Here is a 24688-nt window from a genome sequence, read left to right as displayed (position 1 = left end):
CCGGAGCCGGGGCGGAGCCTAGGCTGGCAGCAGGAGTGGGTTACAAGCTGGTGCTGAGCGTGGGGAAAAGTGGCCGCACCCCCGCCCTCTGGCCAGCACCCATGCTACAACTGCTCACAGCCTGTGTGGGGCTGCCTGTGCCTGCTCAGGACAGCCCCGCACAGGCTGCGAGTGGCTGCAGCAGGGAGCGCCAGCCACGGGGCAGGGGAGGGGCCACTTTTCCCCGTGCTCCTTCCCTGCCTGCAGTCCTCCCCTGCCCTTCCCCCCACCCTTACTGGAGTTTCCCGCGCTGGTGCAGCCAAGGAGCCACATGTTCCCAGGCCAGAAACCCCTGCTTGTGGGGGGTCAGGGCCAGGTGGGCCCTGCTGTTGCGGGAGTCCACCTGGCTTCCCCTGGGTCCTACTGCCCCTGGTTCCTGTCATTTTTGACAGGAACCAAAGACAGATAAATATTAATTTTCTAAATTTTTTAGGGGCCACGCAGGCCAGATAGAATGGCCTCATGGGCCGCATCTGGCCCGCGGGTCATATTTTGCCCACCCCTGAGCTAGACTGTTCTTGGTGGCAGATGACAACAAGGAACAATGGTCTCAAGTTGCAGCAAGGCAAATTTAGGTTGGATATTAGGAAGAATTTGCTCACTAGGGGGGTAGTAAAACACTGGAACAGGTCACCCAGACAGGTGGTGGAAGCTCCATCTTTGGAGGTTTTTAAGGCCCATATCAAGAAAGTCCTGGCTGGAATGATCTAGTTGGAGATGGTCATGCTTCAAGCCAGGGATTGGACTAGATGACCTCCTGAGGCTCCTTCCAACTCTAATTTTCTGTGATTCTATACTGAAGACTGGTGTACTGCAGATTACTTGGTCCCTTAGCTAACAAGCATTTTAAATCTTCTGGAGGATTGTCACGGCACAGGGTCTTGCGGGATGGCCGTGATCTCCCTAAGGCCCCCTTCCCGTGCCAAGTTGGCCCAAAGGGCACCCTCAGTTCTCGCCCGCCACGTCTCTGATGGAAATTAAATATATGGGAGGCTGCCTTACGTCCTCTTGGACACGGTTTGCTGTAATATCTGACCCCGTGGACTCCCAGATCCCTTGTGGGTCCTGTTCTGCAAATGGGTGCTTCGGGACACCCTAGCCTTATGGGTTATGCGTGGCTCCAACCACCCCTATACCACGCCCCAAGCCTCGCAGATGGAATAGACGTTGTTCAGTCTGGGCCTTGTTTATAATTTGGCCCCCTTGTCCTCTCCAGGCCCTGCCTCTTTTGATCTGCGCCCTCTCTGGTGCTAGGGCTCTCCACGGCCCTGTCTACCTCTGTACCCTCTCCCTGGGGCTTCTCCACAATGCTGCCCCCTTCTCTGGGGCTTCTCGAAGCGCTGCCCCCTTCTCTCCAGGGCTTCTCCCAATAATGCTGCCCCCTTCTCTCAGGCTCACCACACCCGCACTAGGGCTTCTCATCAACGCCCCCTCTCTGGGGCTTCTCAAGTGCTGCCCCCTTCTCTAGGACTGGGGTCAGTGCACCCCAAATGCTGCGCCCTTGCTGGCGCTGGGGTCCCCACACTGCTGTGGATCCCCTATGAGGCCTCCTCCAACCCCTAAATAGCCTCACCAAACCACCGGTCCGGTATTAAACAGTAAACAAAACGCAAGCCCCTCGGCTATATCTTAAATGGAAGCCGCCCGGCTATAACAACATTCCAGACTACCGGGGAATACTCCATCCCTCGGCCGTGTCAGACGCTGCTCCTTCAGTCAGGCTTCCCCTCTCTTCCCTGAGAGAGCTCCTTCCCCCTTTGGCCTCTGGCAGGGAGCTGCCAGCCTGGCCTCAGCCCCTGGGCTTTATAAGGGAGCCAGACCCTGCCCCTTCTGGTCAGCTGACCTCCTCTGGTTGCCCTGGCAACCAGCAGCTGGGCTCATCACTTACTGCTTGCTACGGTCCCTTCCCTAGCAGTTTCTCCGAAAGAGCCCTAGCAGTTTTTTTCCTTCTTAGGAGCAGGGCACCTAGGTGCTCTGCGACAAGGATCATTTCCAGTGTTGGCAGTGCTGCACATTAAAGACAATAGAATTTGTTATCTGACTCAATAAATATAGGTTATGTGGGACTGGATATTGAGATTCACTTTGCAACGTCACTAATTTAATTTGGGTTGGAGTATGTGTACAGGTCAACAAAAGTTTGTACTTCATTGATAGTTTGATAATTATCTGTAATTTAAAACAGATGTCATGATAGACATATGGCAGGAGTGCAAAGACCATTTCCCTTAACCAAGAATGTGTGTGACTGCAGATGCTCAGCAGTGTTCAACAACTTTAGTAGAAACAATGAAACACCTTTCATAAAGGAGAGACTCAAGTCCTGCCCTTCCAGAACCAGTGAAACTAAACATGATTCTTTTGTTCAACAATCCTTAGTGAAACCATTCAAAAAGAAATCTGAATAACTCCTGGATGATAATTCTGTCCTTGGCAAACTGTAGTTTGCATGCCAGACATGCAGTGATAATCTGTAAATTCTTCAGGCATGAGAATCTGGGATTTCTACTATCTCTGTTCTAAATGGGACACACAAAAAGGCATACTTAAAATAACTGGCTGATGTGAGACAGTAGAGAAGTCTGACTTGATACTAAGCCTGTGCAAACCGGCTAGCATCCACTTCGGATTCGGCTTTGCCGATTTGCGGGACAGTGATTTGACTCGGTGATTCACTGGTAGTAGGGGGCTGGGGGGGGGGTGACTTGTGACAGAGCCTCCCATGTGGTGCAGGCCCCTCCACCAGCCCCCCCTCCCCTGCCCCCTACTTACCAGCTCCAAGTCCAGCTCCAGCTCCCTGCTGCAGTGGGTGGGGACTGCCCAAATCATCATAGCTCTCCGAATCTTTTCCAAAGATTCAGAAAACTTCGAAGATTCAGAGAGCTTCGAATTGATTCAGACCTTTTTATTAGTCCTCTGATTTGATTCAGATTTGGAGATTTGGCCACCGAGTCGGGCCGAATCTTTTTCGAATTGAATCACCACTTGAAGCTTCGCACAGCTCTACTTGACACAGTGATTCTTAATGGGACTGCCAATGCCACTTAACATAATTTAGACCTTCTAGGAGTATTGAAGTGCTTACTACTATTTCCATTCCCTTACATGCCAGACCTGCATTTCTATACCTGCTTTGTAACTATTGATATAAAAATCATAGTCCAAATCAACTTTTGCAGTATAAGTTGTTTTAAGAACCCAGTTTTACTCATGTATTTTACTCTTATAATAGCTAATATCTTATACATAGGGACCTATCAGATTCTTGGCAGAAGTGGGGTGCACTGTGGCTTCTTTAATCTTGCAGGTTCCCTTGCACCCTCCCCTCCCCCTCACTGATTGGTGGAGGCGCCCCACTTGCAGCTTGCTCCTGATCAGCAGAGAGGTGAAAACTGCAGTTTTAAAGATGGTGCCGTTTTTGCCTCCTGCTACTGATTGGCTGAGGGGCTCCAGACGGCCCTGCTATTTGCTGCTGACTGGTGGGAAGGCAAAAATGGCACCATGTTTAACCACGGTTTTAGTTTCCCTGCTAATCAGGAGGGAGCAGCAGGGTCCTCCACTAATCAGGAGCCAGGGTGGGGGGGCAGTGGGTGAGGTGCACATAGGAACATGCAAGATTAAAGAAGCAGCTGCACACTCTGCTTCTGCCATGAATTCGGTAGGTCCCTAGTTATACAGTATTTTATACTGATACATTTGTGCTTGCATTTGATGAGGAATACTGCTTTGTAGCAGCCATGCCCAGTCTTCTACTTTAGAAAGGGCCCGAGTATGGTTTTGATTCACCCAGCTTCAAGAGCCTGAAGCAAAACGTTGATGCATTTGCTTAAAAGCATGTATTTCCAGCAGTTTCTCTACCAGTAGGTAGGAAGAGGTTACTTCTGGTCAATGAAACAAGACTGAATTTTACAAACTGTAGATGTTCATCACTTATGTCAGTGGCTATGAGAGCAATGAACACTGCTACCTGCTGCCAAATTTTAAAATATAACCTATTTTCTTAGTCTTTCTATGACCTAAAAGGTTTAGGGTAAGGAACTGTAACAGGTATCTGCTCTGGGCCCATCTAAACGGGGCCCGCACACCTGTTCCTGGGGCAAACGCCCGCCCTCTTTCCTGCCATGCCATGCTGTTAATTGGTTAATTGGTGTTAATTAGCGGGAGGCTGCCCTTGTACTGCCCTGATGCCAGGGGTGCTATCTGCAATGGGTGCTTCAGGGGCACCCTAGCCTTATGGGCTATGTGTGGCTCCAACCACCCCTTTACCACGCCCCAAGCCTCGCAGCTGGAATAGATGTTGTTTGGTCCAGGTCTACACCCTCTCTCTGGCGCTCGGGCTCTCTGCGCCCTCTCTCTGGCACTTCTCAATAATGCTGCCCCCTTCTCTGGGGCTTCTCAATAATGCTGCCCCCTTCCACATGCTGCCCCCTTCCCTTGGGCTCGCCACAATGCTGCCCCCTTCTCCGGGGCTCACCACAATGTTGCCCCCTTCTCCGGGGCTCACCACGCCCACACTGGGGCTTCTCAGCAACGCCCCCTTCTCTGGGGCTTCTCAACTGCCCCTCTCTGGGGCTTCTCAGCAACACCCCCTTTCTGGGGCTGGGGGCTGTGCACCCCGAATGCTGTGCCCTTGCTGGCGTTGGGGTTTGCACACTGCTGTGGGTCCCCTATGAGGCCTCCTCCAACCCCTAGTAGCCTCACCCAAACCACCGGTGACAAACAGCAACACAAACGCAAGCCCCTTATAGCCTTATGTTAGGCTATAACATAAACTGAAGCCACCCGGCTATAACCAAGTTCAAGCCTACTGGGGATTCTTCGTCTCACAGCAGAGTCATATTCTGCTCCTGCATCAGGCTTCTCCTCTCTTCCATGACAGAGAGCTCCTTCCTCCTTGGCTGCTGGCAGGGGACTGTCTCCAGCCCCAGCCCCTAGGGTTTATAAGGGAGCCAGGCCCTGCCCCTTCTGGTCAGCTGCTGTTTGGTTGCCCTGGCAACCAGCAGCTGGGCTCCTTATTCCCTGCTAGGGCTTCCTCCCTAGCAGTTTCCCCTCTTTAGGAGCAGGGCATCTCAGTGCTCTGCGACAGGAACAATGCAGCTTTCTGCTATTCTTATTAGCATGCTTTTGTGACTTGAATACCATGTATTTAAGGTACCCGAGAGAGAGTTAGTTATCCATGTTGGCCTGAAATAAGCAGAAGGCAAGGTACAATTGTCCCTTTTGGACTAACTAAATCATAGGTGCATAAGCTTTCATAAGCAGCAGCTTACCTCATCAGATGCTAGCTGGCCAAGAATACAGAAAAATAGTGATCAGAACTTTAGATACAATTTTCCTTTCAGTCCAGATGTGGTTTTCCTTGCTTTTGGGGTGGAGATCAATGTAAAAGCACATATGTAAGCAAAGAAAAGGCCAAAGCTGTCTCAGTTTTTATACTTAAATAAAATATGATACAGTTTCTCCAAACTGGAAGAGGCAGTAATACGAGTGAAAAACACTAAATGTCTCTGATGCAATACCAGCCTACAAAAGTAACTTCTAACTTGGGCTGAAAGAAATGTTGGTTTGTAGAGCTTCGCAGTGCATGGCAGCACTCCTAAAGACTAGGCAGTTGCCCACCCATGGTGCCGGATTTAGGTACAAGCTAAGAAAGCTGCAACTTAGGGCCTAACATTATGAGGGGCCTCTAAGCCAACCCCCAGACTGGAAGTGACAGTGGACCGGCAAACAGTGGCCCCACAGAGCCGGGCACAGAGGCTGCAACTCCTCCCACAGGGCCCGTGGCAGCTGCGGTTGAGGTTGGGCCCACTCCCCTGCCCTGGGGGTGGAGGGATCTTTACCTGTGTTCCAGCTGGAAATTCCAGCCACGGGGCTCTGTGTGGTGGTCCACAGTTTGCCAGCCCGCAGCCGCTTTCGGTTCACAGTTTGCCAGGGGGCAGCATAGAAAGGTTGGCAGCCCCTAGTTTAGGGCCCCACCCTGTCATAATCTGGCCCTGCCCACCCAGTATTATAGATCTCTCAAACATTTTATAATCCCAAGTAAGTTTGAGTCAGAACACTCAAAGCAATATATTTTTCTGGGCAAATCATAACTCCTATGATTTTGCCCTCAAAAGACCAGGTGGACCTCCAGTGTATCACGTGGCTGGTCTGTCTTCACCTATAATTATGTGAGCCCTTCTAGAAGTGTTATGCATCTCACAAGAATCTGGCATAGGGGGTCTGCACAGTAAGTGGTGGTCTTTGCTTAAGTCAGGGGCAGGCAATTATTTCAGGTGGAGGGCCGCATACTGAGTTTTGGCAAGCCATCAAGGGCCACATGACAGGCAGCCAGGGGCAGATAAATATTAATTTTCTAAATTTTTTAGGAGCCCCACAGGCCGGATAGAATGGGCTGGCGGGCCGCATCTGGCCCACAGGCTACATTTTGCCTACCCCTGGCTTAAGTCTTAACACAAATACTTGTTAGAGAATCTAGTCTTCTGGGATTTGTATCTAATGTTACAGTTTAGCTGGATGTAATGTCATATTGAGAACTACTTTTCATCTTGAACCGACTTCATAGAATGAGTACTAATGTTTGCCACTTACATAGTACTCTCTCCTTAAAGATAATTTAAAAATATTAGTTACTATTAAATATCATTTGTCTTAGTAGTCATGTTATGCTTGGCATGAATGTTTTGGGAATACCTTTGGTTTACAGGTGTTACATTTTTTCTGCTTAAAAGTCATAAATCTTCACTAACATGGTAGCTGTATTAATTTATTTATGTATTATCATATACATTGTGGTAATACCATTAACTATTGCCAACTGACTTTCCAAAATAGGAAGTCCATTTCAGTGCTGTGATTAGGGGGAAGGGGAAGGTGCTAGGACCAATTGCCCCTAGCTCCAGCTTGGGGGAAGGTTGAAAAATGTGCCTGCTGCCAGCCACCACACATTTACTGTCATGGTGGAAATCAGAAGTGACTGCTTCCGCTTTGCCCAGGGTGCCTGGCTGCATCCCTACACTGCTGCTCTTTCCCCCAAATAGGTTATTGTTGTAGCTCTTTGGATAGATGGACTAAGGAGTATAAAGCATGTTTACAATGCATGAAACTGCATCTACAGATGTCCAAGCTTGCACAAAACAACTGACTATTGGGACCACAAGCAGAGGAGCTACATTTGCCCAGGTTAATTTAACCTGCTGAGAAAGGTAGCGCTAACTGAAATGTTTGTATTTAGACATTAAGCCTAGATAAAGTTTATTAAATCCTATCATGTTATGTTCATAGTTTCCCTGATGCCACTTTCGCTTTTGAGTTTAATTGCCACATTTGAAAAAACTTGAACCACTATTAAAACAAAGTTGATGAGACTACAAATGAAACTTTGAAGATTTATACTGTGTGAATAACCTATTTTTGTTAAAACTTTTGTTTTTTTAGGTGATGGATGTGGACATACTGTTCTAGGCCCTGAAAGTGGAACTTTTACTTCAATAAACTACCCACAGACCTACCCCAATAGTTCAGTGTGTGAGTGGGAGATTCGTGTCAAACCTGGTGAGAGAGTTCAGCTCAAATTTGGAGACTTTGATATTGAAGACTCAAATTCTTGCCACTTTAATTACCTGAGAGTTTATAATGGAATTGGACCCACCAGGACAGAGATAGGTATGAACTTTTATTCCTCCTTGTTTTCAGTATCGAATGTTATAATTACCTGCAGATCGTGGCAAAATATTTGCTTTTTACTATTGCTTTTTAAAACACTGACGGGGGCAACTACAAGCTCTGCCCTTGAGCCACTCACATCATTGTCCTGCCCTCTGCCTGGGGCAGTCTACCCTGCCTCCTCTGCCACACCTTTAATGTTACCATAATGGTTGTTAAGTGTGGGAGGCTTCCCTAATCTTGGCCGTGGTGTACTGGGCCAAATACATGGCTCCAAACTACCTCTACACTGTGTCCAATGCCTTGCAGATTGGCATCTAAACTGCTGACAACTCTGGCCCCTTGCTAGGCCTCTAACACTCTGCCCTTTGCCAGGCCTCAATCACTCTGCCCACTCCTGGGCCTCACCCATTCCACCCTACTCCACGCAGCCCTTTGGGTCCCACCCTGGCCCTACTCTACACATTCCTTTGGGTTACATCACTCGCACATTTTGGCCAGCCTACTCACAGTCCTTCAGACCACCCGCAAGCCCTAATCTATGCAGCCTCTGGCTTTTTGCCCCACACGGGGCCAAACTCAGCCTCTAGCCCCTCTCTGGGCCGCTGAGCCTTACGCCCCACTCAGTGGGCCTTGGCCCCTGTCTCAGGCCCCACTTGGTGGACCTGGGCCCTGTGCTTTTCTGTTGGGGTGTGTTCCCCTAGCCTTTCCCCTCCACAGGATACCCACAAGGCAGCGGGGGCTGAGGCTATACAGCATCCCAGGCTTGCCTTCCACTGGGGGGCACTGGTGTGGCATTTCCTGGGGACTGTCCTGCCACACAATCCAACCCCAGCAGGGTGCAGTTTCAGGTCTAACCCAGGACCAGAAGGAACCTCCTCCACCCCCAGAGTTCCTACCCTAACCTCCAGATGTTCCAGGAGCTGCTCTCAGGCTATGCAGTGTTGCTCCACTGGCTCCCTAGATGTAACTGCCGGCTCTGCTTCTAGGGCCTGGGTACTGTCCAGCCCTCACCCAATCGGGGGGGGGCGGGCGTGTGATGATGTGACTGCCTAATTGGGCCTGACTACACCTGCTGGCTGGTCCACAGCCTGCTCAAACCTCTTAAAGTGGCAGGCACAACTTGTGCTCTGCCACAAACACTTTTAATAAAATGTTCTGTCCATAAACAAGTATCTGTGTCAAACATTGTAGACAGTAATTCATATCTAAACTTCAGAGAATTGTTACATTTTCATTGAGTTCCAAGCAGGCTTTAATCTTGACTGTGTGAGCAATTCTTATTTCAGTGGTGTGTATTAGTTGCTGCTGTAATATAAGTGATGGACGTGTTGAGTTATGTATACAGGAATTTCTAATAAGGGAAACAGGAAATTTTAGTATGGGATAATTGCATATCCCACAGTCCCTGAGCAAAAAAAATCAGGCAAAACTTTTTCTTAATGTGATGGCATCTGGTTGTCACAATCAAATAAGGAAATTAATCAGAAGGCAGTTCTAGTTGTTTGGCTCGTCATAGCACTTATTAGAAAGCACTGTTCTAGAAGAGGTAATCTGAAGTTGTGCTGTGTGTTTTTCTGATAGATGGAAAGGAAGATAAAAATGAAATCTGTCTGTATTCAATTTAACAGTGGTAACCAGAAAAGGAGTCTGACAGTCATTCTGTCTTCAAATTTATGACTGCCCAGACAAAGTTTGGACTGCTAAAATCCTTTAGTTTTTTTAATTGATTTTATAATAGATGAAAATGTTCATTCGTGGATCTATCCACTATTGCCATCTGCTGAAATTGCTGCTATCTTAGTTCTTGTTCAATGCGAAGATTACCACTTCTTTCTCATATGTACAACTCTCTGTGACTGACTATGTTACAAGTCAAATTAAAATCTTCATTCCTTCATGTTCTGTAATGAAACCCCATTTCCAGTCTGTCTTTAGCACTTCTCAAAAATTTGTTTTAGCAGAGTGACCAGGAAATTGCATCTACTTATGCTGTTTTACACTAACAGATGGGGAATGAATTCCAGAGTTGAAAGGACCATGGAAAAATGCATTGTCAAAAGCGTGTTTTTTTTCAGTGTCAGAATTCCAGACTTATCTTGATCTTGCCTGATGCCTTTGAAAAGATAACCAGGCTTCAGAAGTTTCATGCTTTCAGAGTTTTCTGTAAAAGGGCAGAGAACTCTTCTTTTGTTTCAAACAGCAGTGTAACAAATATAAACTTTCTGCTTCAAGGTTGACGACACGTGACGGAATTTTACTCAGGTTTTTATGCAAAAAATGCCAAAGTGCTGATGTTTTCTGCACAGCTATATTTTGGTTTTTAACTTTTTTCCAACAGCTTTGAGTTAGTGATGTTTCAGCAATGATTTGGTTTGTATAACTTATCAGTAGGGATTCGGGTTTTCTATTTGCTGTGGAAAAACACAGATTCTCTCTGTTAAAGGAGCAGGGGACAGGCAGGATACAGCCGCCAGGTCCCATAGCCCTAGTAACTGGAGGCCCCATCCAGCAGGGCTGAGCAATGGGGAGAGAGGGAACAGGAGGTTGCAGGTCAGGAGTGAGGGGCACTGGCAGGGTCAGGGGGCTGTGGCTTGAGACTGAGAGGCGAGGGGCAATGGCATGGGCAGGACAAGGCATTCGCATATCAGGGCTGCTTAGCACCACAAGGCAGTGTGGCGGGGACAGCTGCAGCTGGACCCACGTCCTAGTGAGTGAAGGGGGCAGGGAGATCTTTTATTTTCCATGATAAAAAAACCAAAGTCAAATGCCAAAATGTATACGTATTTAAAATTTATTTTAGTATAATGATTACAGCACCTGATAGGCTTCCAAATTGCTTAAAAATCATAATATATCAGTAAAACATGTTCAATTGAGATATATAAAATGAAACTCCATTTCATATATATATATATAATGGAGTTTCATTTTAAACATGCAAAAACTCTGATTTGGGAGGTTTTAATCAGAGAAATGTGGATTTTTAAACAGAGAAAACCAGGATCCTTGCATATCAGTATTGAACTGGCTAAAGCAAATATTGTTGTAAAGGCACTTGTAGAATGCTGGCTTTTTTCAGGTTGACTCATTTTACTGTTATATAAATGTGTGTGTGTGAAAATAAGTATCTGCTTGGAGTCTTAAAGCCATATTTGCTCCAAGATAATAAAACACTAGGGTCCTTAAATGGCAAGGAACATTCAGTCCAAATTAGTCTGTTACTCGCTTACAAGTGAGTTAGTTGACTAAAGTAAATTTTCTGCTTTTTGTTTCTCTTGAATTTCATCTGTTCCCAGCTGGTGTCATGGCATGATAGCTTAACTAAGTATTAGTTTTGTTCTGTTAACAGTATAATTTGTGGAACTAATGGTGAGTCTAAGAATTGCATCCATACAATTGCTAATACAATTGCTTGATATTTATATATTTGAAACTATAGACTTTGGAAAAGTTAAGTGATTGTCCCCCATTTTGACCATAAAACAAAGCTAATAATATATTAAGCTTACTCTAAGGTAAAACAGAACAAATCTTATATCAACTAGAAAACTCATAAGGAAAAGTGGAGGACCTTCTCTTTCTGCTAACTCTTTAAAATAAAAGGAAAAGTTTTCCTACAAATTGATATTAGAATCATAGAAAATTAGGGTTGTAATGGACCTCAGGAGGTCATCTAGTTCAACCTCCTGCTCAAAGCAATACCATCCCCAACTTTGTCATCCCAACCAAGACTTTGTCTAGCTGGCTCTTAATATTCTTAGGTGCTACTTCTCACACTCTGCCTGGGAATTTCCTTACACCATAAAAAAGGAAACTTTTAATGAAAGGATTCTTGCAGAAACTGGAAGTCCAACAGAGCTTTGGCAAATCTTGCAAGTCACTCAGGAAGGATTCCATTCATTCTAGACAACATCCATCTTTAATGTAGCTCAGTATCGCTGATTGCCTGGTGCATGGTTAACCTTCTATATGCCTTTCCTTGGGGAAGGAACTACAAAAGGTATTTTACAAGAAGTCTTAAGGAGTTCAGTCTTATAGTTCATCAAAGGATATTTCTACCCTCCAGACTGGTACAGTTTAGCCAGATTCATTCCCCAGCACAGTATCATCTGGCCCATGGGGCTCCCCACAGATCTGTAGGGGATGCTGTGGGCCATGACCCTGTATGCTAGATCGGGTGCACAGGGTAGTGTGGGGCCCCCTGGACCTGATCCCAAATAGGCAGGTATGGTGCAGGGGCTTCCAGGGCCTGCACACTAGCCCACACCATTCATCTGACTCACAGGACCAAAACTATGAGCACTACTGGTTTAGCAGTATGTGAGTTAATTATAAACAAGCTAGCTTGGAGAAGCAGGTTAACTACAGAGGCTTCTTGGGAGGGTAAATTAGGCTGTGCTGAACTGTGTTATTGATATCGCTAGACAACTTCTGATACCCAAGCTAGCAGTTTAAAACTATGCTATGCTATCTCTGCATTATACTGTAGTCTGTATTGTAGATTTATAGACAGGGAAAGCTAAACAACAATTTATTTACAATCTAGCAGTATCTATAATGAGAGAAGAAATAGGACAGCAGTGGCCTCTACCTCTACCACATGATAGCATAAGACGACCAGGTAACTGGAAGTTGACGTTAGGAAAAACATCAGTTAGTAAAAGAGATAGCAGTTCTTAATAGTAAATGTAATTAAGCTCATTGGAACAGCATAACAAATGAAATGGTAAATTCACATGGTTTAGGGACTAATTTTTATGACTCCAGCAGACAACTAAAGTATATGCTGAACTGCTAAATTAGATTAGACATGTTGAACAGGATTTAACCTTTATAAAATAAAGGTATACATTTTGCATTTTTCATATGACTGGAAAACACTGATTTATTTAAGAGTAGTCACAGTAAGCTGCATTTAGGAAGTCATTGCAGAATGATAAAAACTATCTTTTGAAATTATGTCAGCACCTCTTGGGATTTCTTATTCTATATATATTAGCAAAGTCCAGACTTTTATTAAATATTTATTACCAAACTACATGTACACTTATACATGCATGTAGTGTGTATTTTGTAGGCATTTATTCAAAGTTCTGTCACAAATTCTAATAGTGTAATCTACCCTTGGTTGAGAGGGTATCTGGTTTTCTTTTTGTTTATCCTAGAGTCAGATAACATTCCTCTTATGAAGAGAATGAACGAGCTTGAATGGTAAACCATTAAGTATGTATGGTGTAACAAGTAGGCCGTCCCGGGGCCAGTCCAGACATTGGCTCTCCCACTTGTCTAGGGCAGTTTGCTCTTCTGCCACGCCTTTAATGTAACTGGAGCCTCCTAGGTGGGAGGCTACCCATTTAATTGCCCTGGTGCCAAGGGTGAATACACAGCTCCCATCCTTCCCTTATACCATGAACCATGCCTTGCAGCTGGCATCAATATCTACAAACTCCCGCAGCCCCTTAGCTGGGCCACACTCAGCCTTACCTGGTCCAAACTTGGCCTGAGGTGGCTTCAGACCTACCTGGGCCCCTGTACACCCACACTAGGACTTCAATACCCTGCCCCTCAACACCCAGCTCCTCACTGGGCTTCTGAGCCTAATGCCCCTTAGGCCTCACTCAGTGGGCCTGGGCCCTGTCTCAGGCCCCCCTGTCTCCTGGCCTGGACCCCACCTCAGGCCCCACTCAGTGGGCCTTGGCCCTATGCTTTTCTGTTGGTGTTGGGGTGTGCTCCCCAAGCCTTTCCCCTTCATGGGGTCTTCCGCAAGTCAGCGGCTGAGGCTTTCTGGTGCCCCATACTCACTGTTCATTGGGGAGGCACAGGTGTGGCATTTCCTGGAGACTGCCCTGCCACAGGCAGTTCCACAATGCAATCCTTCACAGCAGGGTGTAGTTTTAGGTTATGACCCAGGACCAGGAACCTCTTCCATCCCCATAGTTCATACCTTGAACCTCCAAGCTTTTCTGGAAGCAGCCAGCTGGGTAATGTTGCTCCTTCAGCCCCCTGCAGCAACTGCCAGCTCTGCTTTTTGGCCTAGCCTTATACCCAGGCACCTAACCTCTCCACCAATCAGGCAGCCTCCTGCCTAACATGTGACTACCTTCTTGAGCCTGTTCCCCCGTGCAGGCTGCTTACTGCCTGCTCAGACCCCTTAAAGTGGCAGGCACAACTTGTGCTTTGCCACATAGATCATCTGACGTTTTTAACTGTATTTGTTTATCAGGCACAACATCTTAAATAAAATCATAGGGGAACTATATCATTGGTAATTCAGAGAAGCATGAAGAGTAGGCAATACTCTTTCTCCCCACTTCTCTCCCCACACCTCTCCCCCTGCCCCCTGTACTTTCTCTCCCTCCCTCCTTTAATCACTTTGTAAGCATAGGGTTTAGGGTTTTCTTGTTAGCTCATTTATCCTTAAGCTTCATCAGTTCTTCACCTCCATGGGATGCCAAGCCTATTTTTGGCAGTTCTAAGATTTAGCAGGGAAATGCTGTCAACATCTCTAGGATCTAGCTTTTCAACGTCTAACCATTACACTTATAATCTTTCATAGGTGCAGAGCTAAACTTCCATATGTGAGCTAGATGCAAACTGATGCAGTACTATCCTACTACTGAATGCTCTAGTTTCCAGGCTCCTACTTATAGCTATCCTCGCTGCAAAAGAATAAAAATGGACCAGTAGCAACTTTACACTGCTCCTACTTGCATCTCCTTACGCCACAGGTATAAAATGCATCTGGCCCCATGGACCAGATTTTCATAGATTTCACAGACATTAGGGCTGGAAGGGACCTCGGAAGATCATCGAGTCCAGCCCCTTGCCCCAGGGTCAGGAAATCAGCTGGGGTTATAGGATCCCAGCAAGATAAACATCCAAATGTCTCTTGAAGGCATTCAAAGTAGGTGCTTGAATCACCTCCAATGGCAGGCTATTTCAGACCTTGGGGGCTCTGACAGTAAAGAAGTTCTTCCTTATGTCTAGCCTGAAACGGTCCTGGAGGAGTTTATAACTGTTCGACCTTGTCATCCCTTGGGGTGCTCTGGTGAACACCCCTTATAAACTTATAGGTGGCCACCAGATCACCCCTGAGCCTGCACTTTTCCAGGCTTGAAGCGTCCCATGGCTCTCAGCCTCTCATCATAAAGTCTGTTTTCCTGACCTCTGATCATGCCGTGGCTCTCCTCTGGACTCTCTCAAGCTTCTCCACATCCTTTTTGAATTGTGGAGCCCAAAACTGGATGCAGTACTCCAGCTATGGCCTCACCAATGCCGAGTACAACAGGAGAATGACGTCCTGGGATTTGCTTGAGAAGCATCTATGAATGCAAGCCAGCATTTTGTTTGCTTTACTAGCTGCAGCATCACATTGGAGGCTCATGTTCATCTTGTGGTCAATCATGACCCCCAAGTCCCTTTCATCTGTAGTGCTAATCACCCTCCTGCCCTCAGGTGTGGACGCTTTACCCCAAAGTTTGGTATCATTGGCGAACTTGGCCAGTCCGCTACTGATACCGATGTCTACATCCTTAATGTAGATGTTGAACAAAATAGGTCCAAAGACAGAGCCTTGAGGGACCCCACTGGTCACGGCACACCACGAAGATTGACTTCTGATAACCACCACCCTCTGGGTCTGACCACGGAGCCAATTCCCCAGCCAGCAGATCGTGGTGGACCCAAGGCCACAGTTAGCCAGTTTTGCCAAGAGGTGATCATGGGATAACAGATTGAAGGCATTTTTGAAGTTAAGATATATGACATCAATCTACTCCCCCTTGTCCAAGTGATAGGTCACCTGGTCGTAAAAGGAAATAAGATTGGTCAAGCAAGACCTACCCACAACAAACACATGCTGGCTATCCCTCAGGATGTTGCCAGCGGCCAGTCCATTAAGAATGGCCTCTTTGATAATATTTTCTAAGACCTTTCCCGGGATAGAGGTCAGGCGGATGGGCCTATAGTTTGCTGGATCCACTTTCCTCCCTTTCTTGAAGATAGGCACCACATTGGCCTTCTTCCAATCTTCGGGCACTTCACCAGTGTGCCAGGAGTTCTCGAAGATCCATGCCAGGGGCCGAGCTACGATGCTAGCCAGCTCCTTGAATACCCTGGGATGTAGACTATCAGGGCCAGCTGATTTGAAGGTGTCCAGCCTCTCAAGGTGTTCCTTCACGAGGTCAGTAGTGATGGAGAGCAAGGGATCTCTCTCACCCGGGCCTCTCTGTCCCATAATGGGCAGGGGCATCCCATGGGACTGGTGAAAGATCAATGCAAAGTACCCATTTAGTAGGTTGGCTTTTTCCTGGGCGTCAGTCATCACATCTGATTTAGCAGGGGTCCAATGTTGCCCTTGCTTTTCCTCCGGCTCCCCACATATCTAAAAAATGACTTTTTATTGTCCTTGATACTTGTAGCTAGTTGGAGTTCCACCACAGCCTTGGCTTTTGTGGTTTGCTCCCTGCAGGACCAGTGCAGAATATTCCTCCTTGGAGGTGGAGCCCATCCTCCATCCTTTGTAGGTCTTTCTTTTTAGGTGCAGGAAGTCTGCTAGTTACTTCCTGAGCCAAGGGGGCTGCTGTGCCCTTTTGCTGCCTTTCCTCTGAGACGGAATAGCCTTAGCTTGTGCATCTAGGATTGCTCCCTTGAGAAGCAACCACTCTTCCTGAACTCCCCTCTCCTTGGGGTTGTGGTCCCTTAGGGCCTCACCAACAAGCCTCCTGAGCTTGTCAAAGTCAGCTTTCCTGAAGTCGAGGACTTTTGTATTGCTGACTGACTTGCCAGCTTTACGGCAGATGGTGAAGGTGATCAGCTCACGGTCGCTGTAACCCAGCTTCCCTTCGATCGTTAGGTCACTTATTAGGTCGTCCCCAGTTGCCAGTACCAGGTTGAGCAGCGCTTTACCTCTTGTTGGTCCATAGACTTCTTGTGTTAGATAAAGGTCATCCACGCATGAGGGGAAGCTTTGCGACTGCTCGGATTTGGCCGAGCATTCTTCTCACGAGATGAGTGGCTCAGGACCAGTTCATGGAACAGGTCAGACCTACAGACCACCTCCTCCCCCGACATGCTGGATCCAGCTCCTGTGGTGCCTACTCCTGGACCCATGCTGCCTGTTCTGGCTAGTCCAGGATTCACGCTCTGGCTTTTCTGGGACCCATGTGTGGTATGGATCCTGTACCATCAGGGCAAATGTCACGTGCAGTCTGTAGGTCTACTCTGAGACCCAGGGACACCACCAGGGCCTAGGTAACAGGTCTCCATGGGCTGTATCTTTGACACCCTTGCCATATAGAATTAAACCCGAGATTAGTTAAATCTCACTATAGCTAAAAGCAATGAGCAACAGCAGGGACATACAATTATTTGCAAGAAGGACTAAGTAGCTGGCATAATAGAAGGACTCTGATTTTCATCTGGTGGTAGCTCCTGAACAGGAACCCTATCACCTTGGTTTAGTCCTTTTGACTACTAGGTTTCTGGTAGTTCTTGAAAAAACTGTAATATGAGAGGGAAATAATTAAAGGAATTGGATGCACTGGAGGATGTTTGCAGAAGTTGGTGGAAGGGGACAAGAAGCTGATAAGGGAATAGAAAAGTTGGCATGGAGGAAGTAAGAGACTGGAGTGGGGTGGGGTGGGGGTGTGGAGAAAGGAGGTAGAGGAGATAGAGCTTTCCATGTAAGGAACTAAAGAAATTAGGAAGAGAAGGAAAAAGGAAGATTTCTAAAATAATGAGAGAAAAGATACATTCTTTGTATTGGGGATAAATTTTTTATATGGATGATGGAGAGGCCAACTTGGGAGGGAAGTTCTTCTTGACTTACTGCTCCCCAACGGGAGGAATTGGCTGGGAATGTGAAGGTGGAAGGTAACTTGGGTGACAGTGACCATGAAATGATAGAATTCAAGATTCTAAGTGGAGAAAAGGAAAGAAGTAGAATAAGACCACTGAACTTCAGAAAAGCAGACTTCAACAAACTCTGGGTGTTAGTAGGCAGGATCATGCGTTTACTGTTGCCTCAATAATTGAAATATATTCAATCTATTCTATGCCATTTACCCTAAGCATGTACTATATATGTATTTCACTTTGAATGATGTCTGTGGATCATTTAAGGGGGGGTTTTGTGTACTTTGAGGGTAACGTGAGCTTATGCTAAATGTAAAAATGCATATAGCACTTTTTTCTTTCTAGGAAAATACTGCGGTCTGGGCTTTCAGATGGATGGTTTGATTGAGTCAAAAAATAATGAAGTTACAGTGCAATTCATGAGTGGCGGACATGTCTCTGGGCGTGGATTTCTTGCTTCATATTCAACCATCGATAAATCAGGTACTCAATAGATTTCCTTACCTTTCCTTGTAATGAATAAACTGGAACAGTATATTGAATACACAGTACAAACTTATTTTTCTGTAGTCTTAACATGAGTACTGGATGTCTAAAAATACATGCAGTCTTAACATTTTTGACTATTCTTGCTGAGTTGCAGTAAGTTGCAGTAAGTTACTATTCAAAGTGGTTTAAGAAATGCAAATTAAGAACCACTTAATTTGAACGGGGTGGGCAAAATGCGGCCCGCAGCCCGAATGCAGCCTGCCAGACCATTCTATGTGGCCCACGGGGCCCCTAAAAAAATTTAGAAAATTAATATTAATCTGCCCCTGGCTACCTGTCATGCGGCCCTTGACGGCTTGCCAAAACTGAGTAAGCGGCCCTCTGCCCAAAATAATTGCCCACCCCTGGTTTAGATTGAAACATGTTTTAGATAAGGGATGATGGTGTTTATTTGGACTTTAACAACAAAAATTATAAACAATTGGTTTTGAAAAGATTTTTTTGGTAAAGTGGCAATCTAACAGAAAGTTTATCCAATATTCAAATTCTTATTAAAAATCCTCTGGTTACTGACATTTTTCTACCTTATCTATTTGCTCATGCCTCTATCTGATCATCTTCTTGACTGTTTTGCTCCTTGCTGCCTCCTCTTTGACTGGCCTTTTGTTATTCTTGCTCCTTTCTGAGTAAGCTCATACTTACGTCCCAGCTGATGGCTGCTTGTTCCCTTTTCTACAGTTTCTGTGTTCTCATGTCCTTATGATGCTGTGGCCTCTGCTAGAGGCTTCTATACTTATTCCTCCTCTTAATGCTGTTTCTAGAAGTGAATGCAGAACAAAATGGTGACCCTCCAGTTTTCTGTGGACCACAAGCGTTTTTCAGATGGCTCATTTGAACCTCTTTGCCAGAGTTAATAGTACAAAACAGTGTCTGAGGACTTTTTATTCTGAATTTTATTATTTGGTCCTGTGTATTTCAATTTGACAGGCTCACATTATTGTTTTTCACAATGTGGGAAATGCCTGTTTGTATTCTTTATGCCATCCAGCTCCCATGTCATCTGTTAAAAACTCATAATTGTTTTAGCTAATCTGTTAATTTCATCTTCTTTCTATTCATTCCCCATTGTCTTGTAACTAGAGCTTCAGAGCGTGTGACTCTTCTAAAGTGTACATTCATTTATTAGAATTGTATAAATAATGGAAATTAAATCACAAAAAATGAGCAATACATTTTTAATCCTATAGTTTCAAAATATTTTGTTTGTATAATTCTGTTGGTTTTCTAAGTCGTTCATACAAATTATCAAGGTTCTACTGTATATACAATACTTGAAGTATAAAATTAAATGAGTACATTGTTTTAATTTTGAGACTTTATTTGAACCAAAAGGCTTTATTCTGAGAGATTCAACCTTGTAGTCTTTGTGCACTTAAAAATAGACTAGAATTGGTTGTCTTTTTGTTATGTTGACCTAACATTTTTCTCTTTCCAGACCTAATAACCTGTTTAGACAATGCAAGTCAGTTTTCTGAACCAGAATTCAAGTAAGATTATCTGCTTGTTTTTTCCCCTTCACTACAGTTACTTTACCGTGCTTTAATTCATGTTAGTATATACCCCATCTTCTGCTGATACCATTTTGTTTTGAAGTTATTTTGGATATCTACATTTAAACTAGGTTACTATCAGGACTCGATGATTTTGACATTTACACTTTGCAAAAATGAAGATCTTTTAGCATCTTGGTATACAGTAGAACCTCGCTAATTTGCGTTAGTTCATACATAGAAGTTAGCAGTGTCCTGCTTTCCAGCCAAAAAATAAGAGATAATGACCTCTCCTTATTACTGAGAAATATGATTTTATATAATATACTACAGAACATATACTAAAAGGCAAGTATTACCGTATCAAAACTACATTTGTCAAAGGATCAAAGTACATTTTAGGATTCATTAGCCTTGCTTTTCTGTTGTCTGTTTCCCTCAAATTTGTGAAATTAATTTAATTTGTGATGGGTTTAATAGTGTGAATTAATGAGGTTCTGCTGCGGCATAAAAGCAGTTGTGTTCTTCCTGCTTGAATGGAAGACAAAGATGGACAACAGGACTTTTTCTAAATAAGTATACTTCTTAGAAGTACAAGCTATTGTAAAGCCCTTACATTAATTTGGGTAACTCTAGTTAATTTAGTAAGTTCTTCAAAAGTCATGTCGTTGCCAAATCTTTCAAGGTTCATCCTTTGCACACCTCCCTTCTCTATCCATAAATTTCACCTCTCCATAAATATACCTCCATTTAGTGGTAAATGCCTGTTCAGCAAAGCACTGAATTTGCATGGTCTTCATTGGAATGTAGGTGCTGGTGACATTTAGGCCACAGTATAGCACAAATAGCTTTCTCTTAAGTTTTGCACTTCCTTATTTGTGGTAAGAAATGGCACTAAAAGACGATAAAGGTGTTTTCACTGTATTAAAATATTAGTCAAAATCAGTCAATTTTTATGATTAAAGTATTTTCTGAAGCTGCTGTAAAGTATGTACACCTTTCAGATGCATAATTTTTTTTAAAGTACAGTTTCTAAAATAAATAAAAACACACTAGAACATTAGATTCTGATTTGCAGTATTCAGATTTTACAGATGTTACATATATGGTACCAAACATTAGATTTATACCTCCTTTATTGAAAAACAGCAATCTAGTTAAAAAGCACATTTCATTCCATTCTTTGAATGCATGATCTTTAACTGTATGAATCTTTTCCTGAATAATAAATATATTTCTTACTTGAAAGCTGTTTCAAATTATGGCATACCAATAAGTGGTTTGTTAGGGAACAGTGTAGAATATTATAAGCCAAACAAACCATGAATTTCCTGTTTGTGGTTTTCAGGACAAAACTTTAAACTCTAGTGTGCTGCTTCTTAAAGCAGTTTTTTTGTAAAGTGAATCATGATGATATGCCTATTATGACTACATGCTTCCTTCTCTTTTAGTAAGTATTGTCCAGCTGGATGTGTGATTCCTTTTGTTGACATTTCTGGAACTATTCCTCATGGATACAGAGATGTAAGTAAGCATATCTATATGCAGTTTGATTAAATTCCTTGCTCTGTAATAAAAGCCCATTACGGATGTTTGCCTTACAACATTGGTGCGAGTGATGGTCTACTGTTTTCCCCTTCAAAATCCAGCCTTAATGTCTATGAAATCTATGAAAATAACCATAAAAATAGCATTCAGCTTAAATGCGGAACTGACCTTTGGGCAGATCTTTATTTTGTTTGGTTTTTTGTACTTACACTATTTTGTGCACGCGTTAAAAATCAGAATCAAAAGTCTACTTCAGGTTAATATTAAAGTTTTGGCTGAAGACTTTATTGTCTTAATATCCTATTTCACATCTTCTATAGAACCAGGTAAATGCAAATCGATATATTTGTTTTAAGCCTTATTTTAAAATAGATATATGATTTCTGTGTGTAGTAGGGAGATAGATAGTTAACTAACAGTGTGTACTTTATGGTAATAAAACAATATATGAACAGTCTGAAGGAAATGGAATGTAACATTGAAATGTCTTTTTTTTCCAAAGTCCTCATCACTTTGTATGGCTGGTGTGCATGCAGGAGTGGTGTCCAATTTTCTGGGTGGCCGAATCAATGTTGTAATCAGCAAGGGGATTCCATATTATGAAGGTTCTCTGGCTAACAATGTCACATCAAAAGTGTAAGTGTATTTTGTATGTTATATTTTTATACTTATGGCTGGCTAATAGCAGATCTAAGAATGCATCTGTAATCATCAGGCATATTCTTAGTGTTCTAAATTAGTGAAAATACCCATCCACAGGAAAAGTAGATTCTAATCTGTGTAAGTGTTTATTAGAGGTGCACTGATATATCTGTGCTATATTGGATCAACACCTATAAAAGAATAATTAACATTATTGGCTATTGGATTTTTTTGGCCAGTGTAGCCAATAATGTACCGATAAATATAAGGTGCCTCCTGGCCGTGGCCCTGGATGCCAAGTTTATGCGTGCAGCCACAGCATGCACAGGGCCAGGAATGCAGCCGGGCAGTGTGGAGAGCAGCTCCCTGCAAGTAAGTCTGTGGAGGGGAAGGGGCAGGGGGGAGGGGAGTCGAGGCCCCCATAGTGAGGGAGAGAGAGGGGCCGGGGCTGGGGGCAGCAAATGTGACCCAGGGCTGGGACGGGGAGCGGGCAGTTCATTCAGGGGGCACAAGGCAAGGTGGAGGGGGGCAGCTCCCTTCCACTGCACACACCCATGGGGGAGGCATGAGGGATGTGCTCCCCTGGATGTGTGCACAGAGCGAGTGCAAATGTGCACTGTCTGCTGTGGGCTTGGGCTCTCTGCCCTGCTGCCTTTGCCCTAGAAGCCTCCCCTGCCCATCCAGCAGCAGTGGCAGCAGCAAGTTGTGCCTTCTGCTGCCAGATAGGTAGGGGACGCGCGGCCAGCACACAGCCTCTGGGGCAAAGGCAACGGGGTGGAGAGCCTCGAGTCCGCAGCGGGCAGCCCACGTCCACCCTCGACCTTCTTGGCTCCGGTTAGAATCTCATTGGACAAGCTTTAGTTCAAGTGCCCCCACTGGCATTTTTAAGCACCAGGACACTGATCCCCTAGATGAGCCACTTGTGGCTCCGTCCCACTCCCCACCCTGGTTCCAGGGTCCCATTCACTGCCCTAGCTAGGCAGTGCCCCAAGGCATGCTCCACTCCCTCCCTCACCGTGGGGGGCCTCGAGCTGCCCCCCTCACACCACTTCCCCTCCACAGATTTACTTGCAGGGAGCTGCTCTCCACAATGCCTGGCTGTGCTCCTATAAATCGATTATCAGACCAATATCGGCTGATAGCTTGGTGAGTAATTAGCTATTGGTATTGGCCAAGAAAATCTTTATTGGTGCCCCTCTAATGTTTATACTGTTCTCATTCCTATAATATGACTGCTTTTGTAGACTATCATAAGGGACACCTATATCACAAGGAAAATTATATCTTCCTTGCAAAATTAGAGAGGTTACCTTCAGAATTTATGGTCATGCCATGTGCTTTTTAGTCTTTCATTTAAATCCATTCTTGATTGAACATGGGTAGTCTTGACTGAAACTTTACTATTCAAGTCCAATTTGTAATTCTTTGTTCAGTTTTCTTACTTCCTCCTCCTTCCCCTTCCACTTAAGAATAGATTGAAGGGCAAGGAAATGATATAAAAAATTCTAACCTGTTTTCCTTGTTAAACTTTTTCAATTTGAATTCAGCAGCTTGAACCACACCAAGAGTCTCAAAATCATCTGGCCCCAGGGGCCAAACAAGGGACGCGGGGCTAGTCTGCAGACCAGATCAGGCCCACAGACCAGCCCCATGTACCAGATCCAATGTGCAAGGCAGTCTGGCATAGGCAACATGTGCAGAACATGCCCCATGGACCCATCCTGCCACATGCAACATGTGCCTTGGACTTGCCCTACACAGTGTGCCATATGGAGGGCCAGGGTCAGCTCATGCTACATGTGGAGTGGGGCTGGAGCCAGCATGCTTACTGCAAGCAGCAGACAGGGTCACTCCAGGGCACGTGCTCCTTCCAGTGTCCTTACCAGACAGATCCTCTTGCCATGTACAGCCTGTGCCAGACAGGCTCCATGCATCCCATCCTACCCATAGGGCTGGGGCCAGCACATGTGACATGTGGGGTTGATCTGAACTCCACAGGCAACACTGCGAGCCACTGATCAGTCACCATGGGCTGTAGCTTTGACATCCCTGAACTACCCCATGCCATATAGTTCTTTATATGTTTGTGAAAGAAGAAGACCTGTTTCTGTTTCAGGTTAGTTTCTTAGACTGACCTGACATAGATTAATGACTTGTATTTGGACACCGTCATCTATCTCTGACATCTGATCAGTTCTACTGTTGACAGCAGGGTTGGGAGTTTTCTATAAAAACCCCACTGGCCACTGCTGTTATTTTTAGTAAGCTTGCACAAAGCAAGTCACATTTATTGTTCTGATTGATGCAATGTTCTTCTGTTCATGGGCTTCCAGTGTGGCTACCATCACTGGAGCTGAATTAGCATTAGTAACAGTGAGAACTTTAAAAAAAATTACAAAACTTGAGGAAAGACAGGAGTCAGTATTGAAATATCTTCTTTGAGACCTGTACTGATACTTCAGAAGAAGTTATCTATTCCATATTATGTAGCCAGTAGGATTTTTAGAGGATTAGAACATTACTTTTTTTCAGAAGGCCAAAAACTTGTTGTCTATTGTTTCTCCTAATTTGAAGCCTTGAAAGAAGAAGGCTGAGGAGGGGACATGATAGAGGTCTATAAAATCATGAAAGGTGTGGAACTCTTGTTCACTAACTCCCAGAATACTAGAACTAACAGACACACATAGGAGACAGGTTTAAAACTAACAAGAAAAAGTACTTTTTTACACAATGTATAGTTCACTTGTGCAGTTCATTGCCAGAGGAGCTGGTAAAGGCAGGTAGCATAGCCAGGTTCAAAAAGGGACTGGGCAAATTCATGGATGATAGATCTATTAATAGCTGCTGAACAGAATGGATGGAGATGTATCCTGTGGCATCTTGAAACCAATAATAGT

The 24688-nt window shown here is 44.8% G+C and overlaps 1 protein-coding gene across 1 annotated transcript in view; it reads left to right on the top strand.

Annotated features, from left to right (window-relative positions):
• DCBLD2 (discoidin, CUB and LCCL domain containing 2) overlaps window positions 1-24688 on the top strand; it is a gene marked incomplete at its 5' end in the record, with an annotated part of 98962 nt that overhangs the window by 27418 nt on the left and 46856 nt on the right. The window contains 5 exons of the mRNA XM_025213832.1: window positions 7477-7704; window positions 17908-18045; window positions 19547-19598; window positions 21053-21125; window positions 21652-21785. Coding sequence (XP_025069617.1) covers window positions 7477-7704; window positions 17908-18045; window positions 19547-19598; window positions 21053-21125; window positions 21652-21785 — 625 coding nt within the window. The remainder of the gene's footprint in view (window positions 1-7476; window positions 7705-17907; window positions 18046-19546; window positions 19599-21052; window positions 21126-21651; window positions 21786-24688) is intronic.

This window comes from Alligator sinensis, unplaced genomic scaffold, assembly GCF_000455745.1.
Source record: "Alligator sinensis unplaced genomic scaffold, ASM45574v1 scaffold622_1, whole genome shotgun sequence".
In the NCBI taxonomy this organism is placed as follows: domain Eukaryota; kingdom Metazoa; phylum Chordata; order Crocodylia; family Alligatoridae; genus Alligator; species Alligator sinensis.
This window is presented reverse-complemented; position numbering and strand designations above follow the sequence as displayed.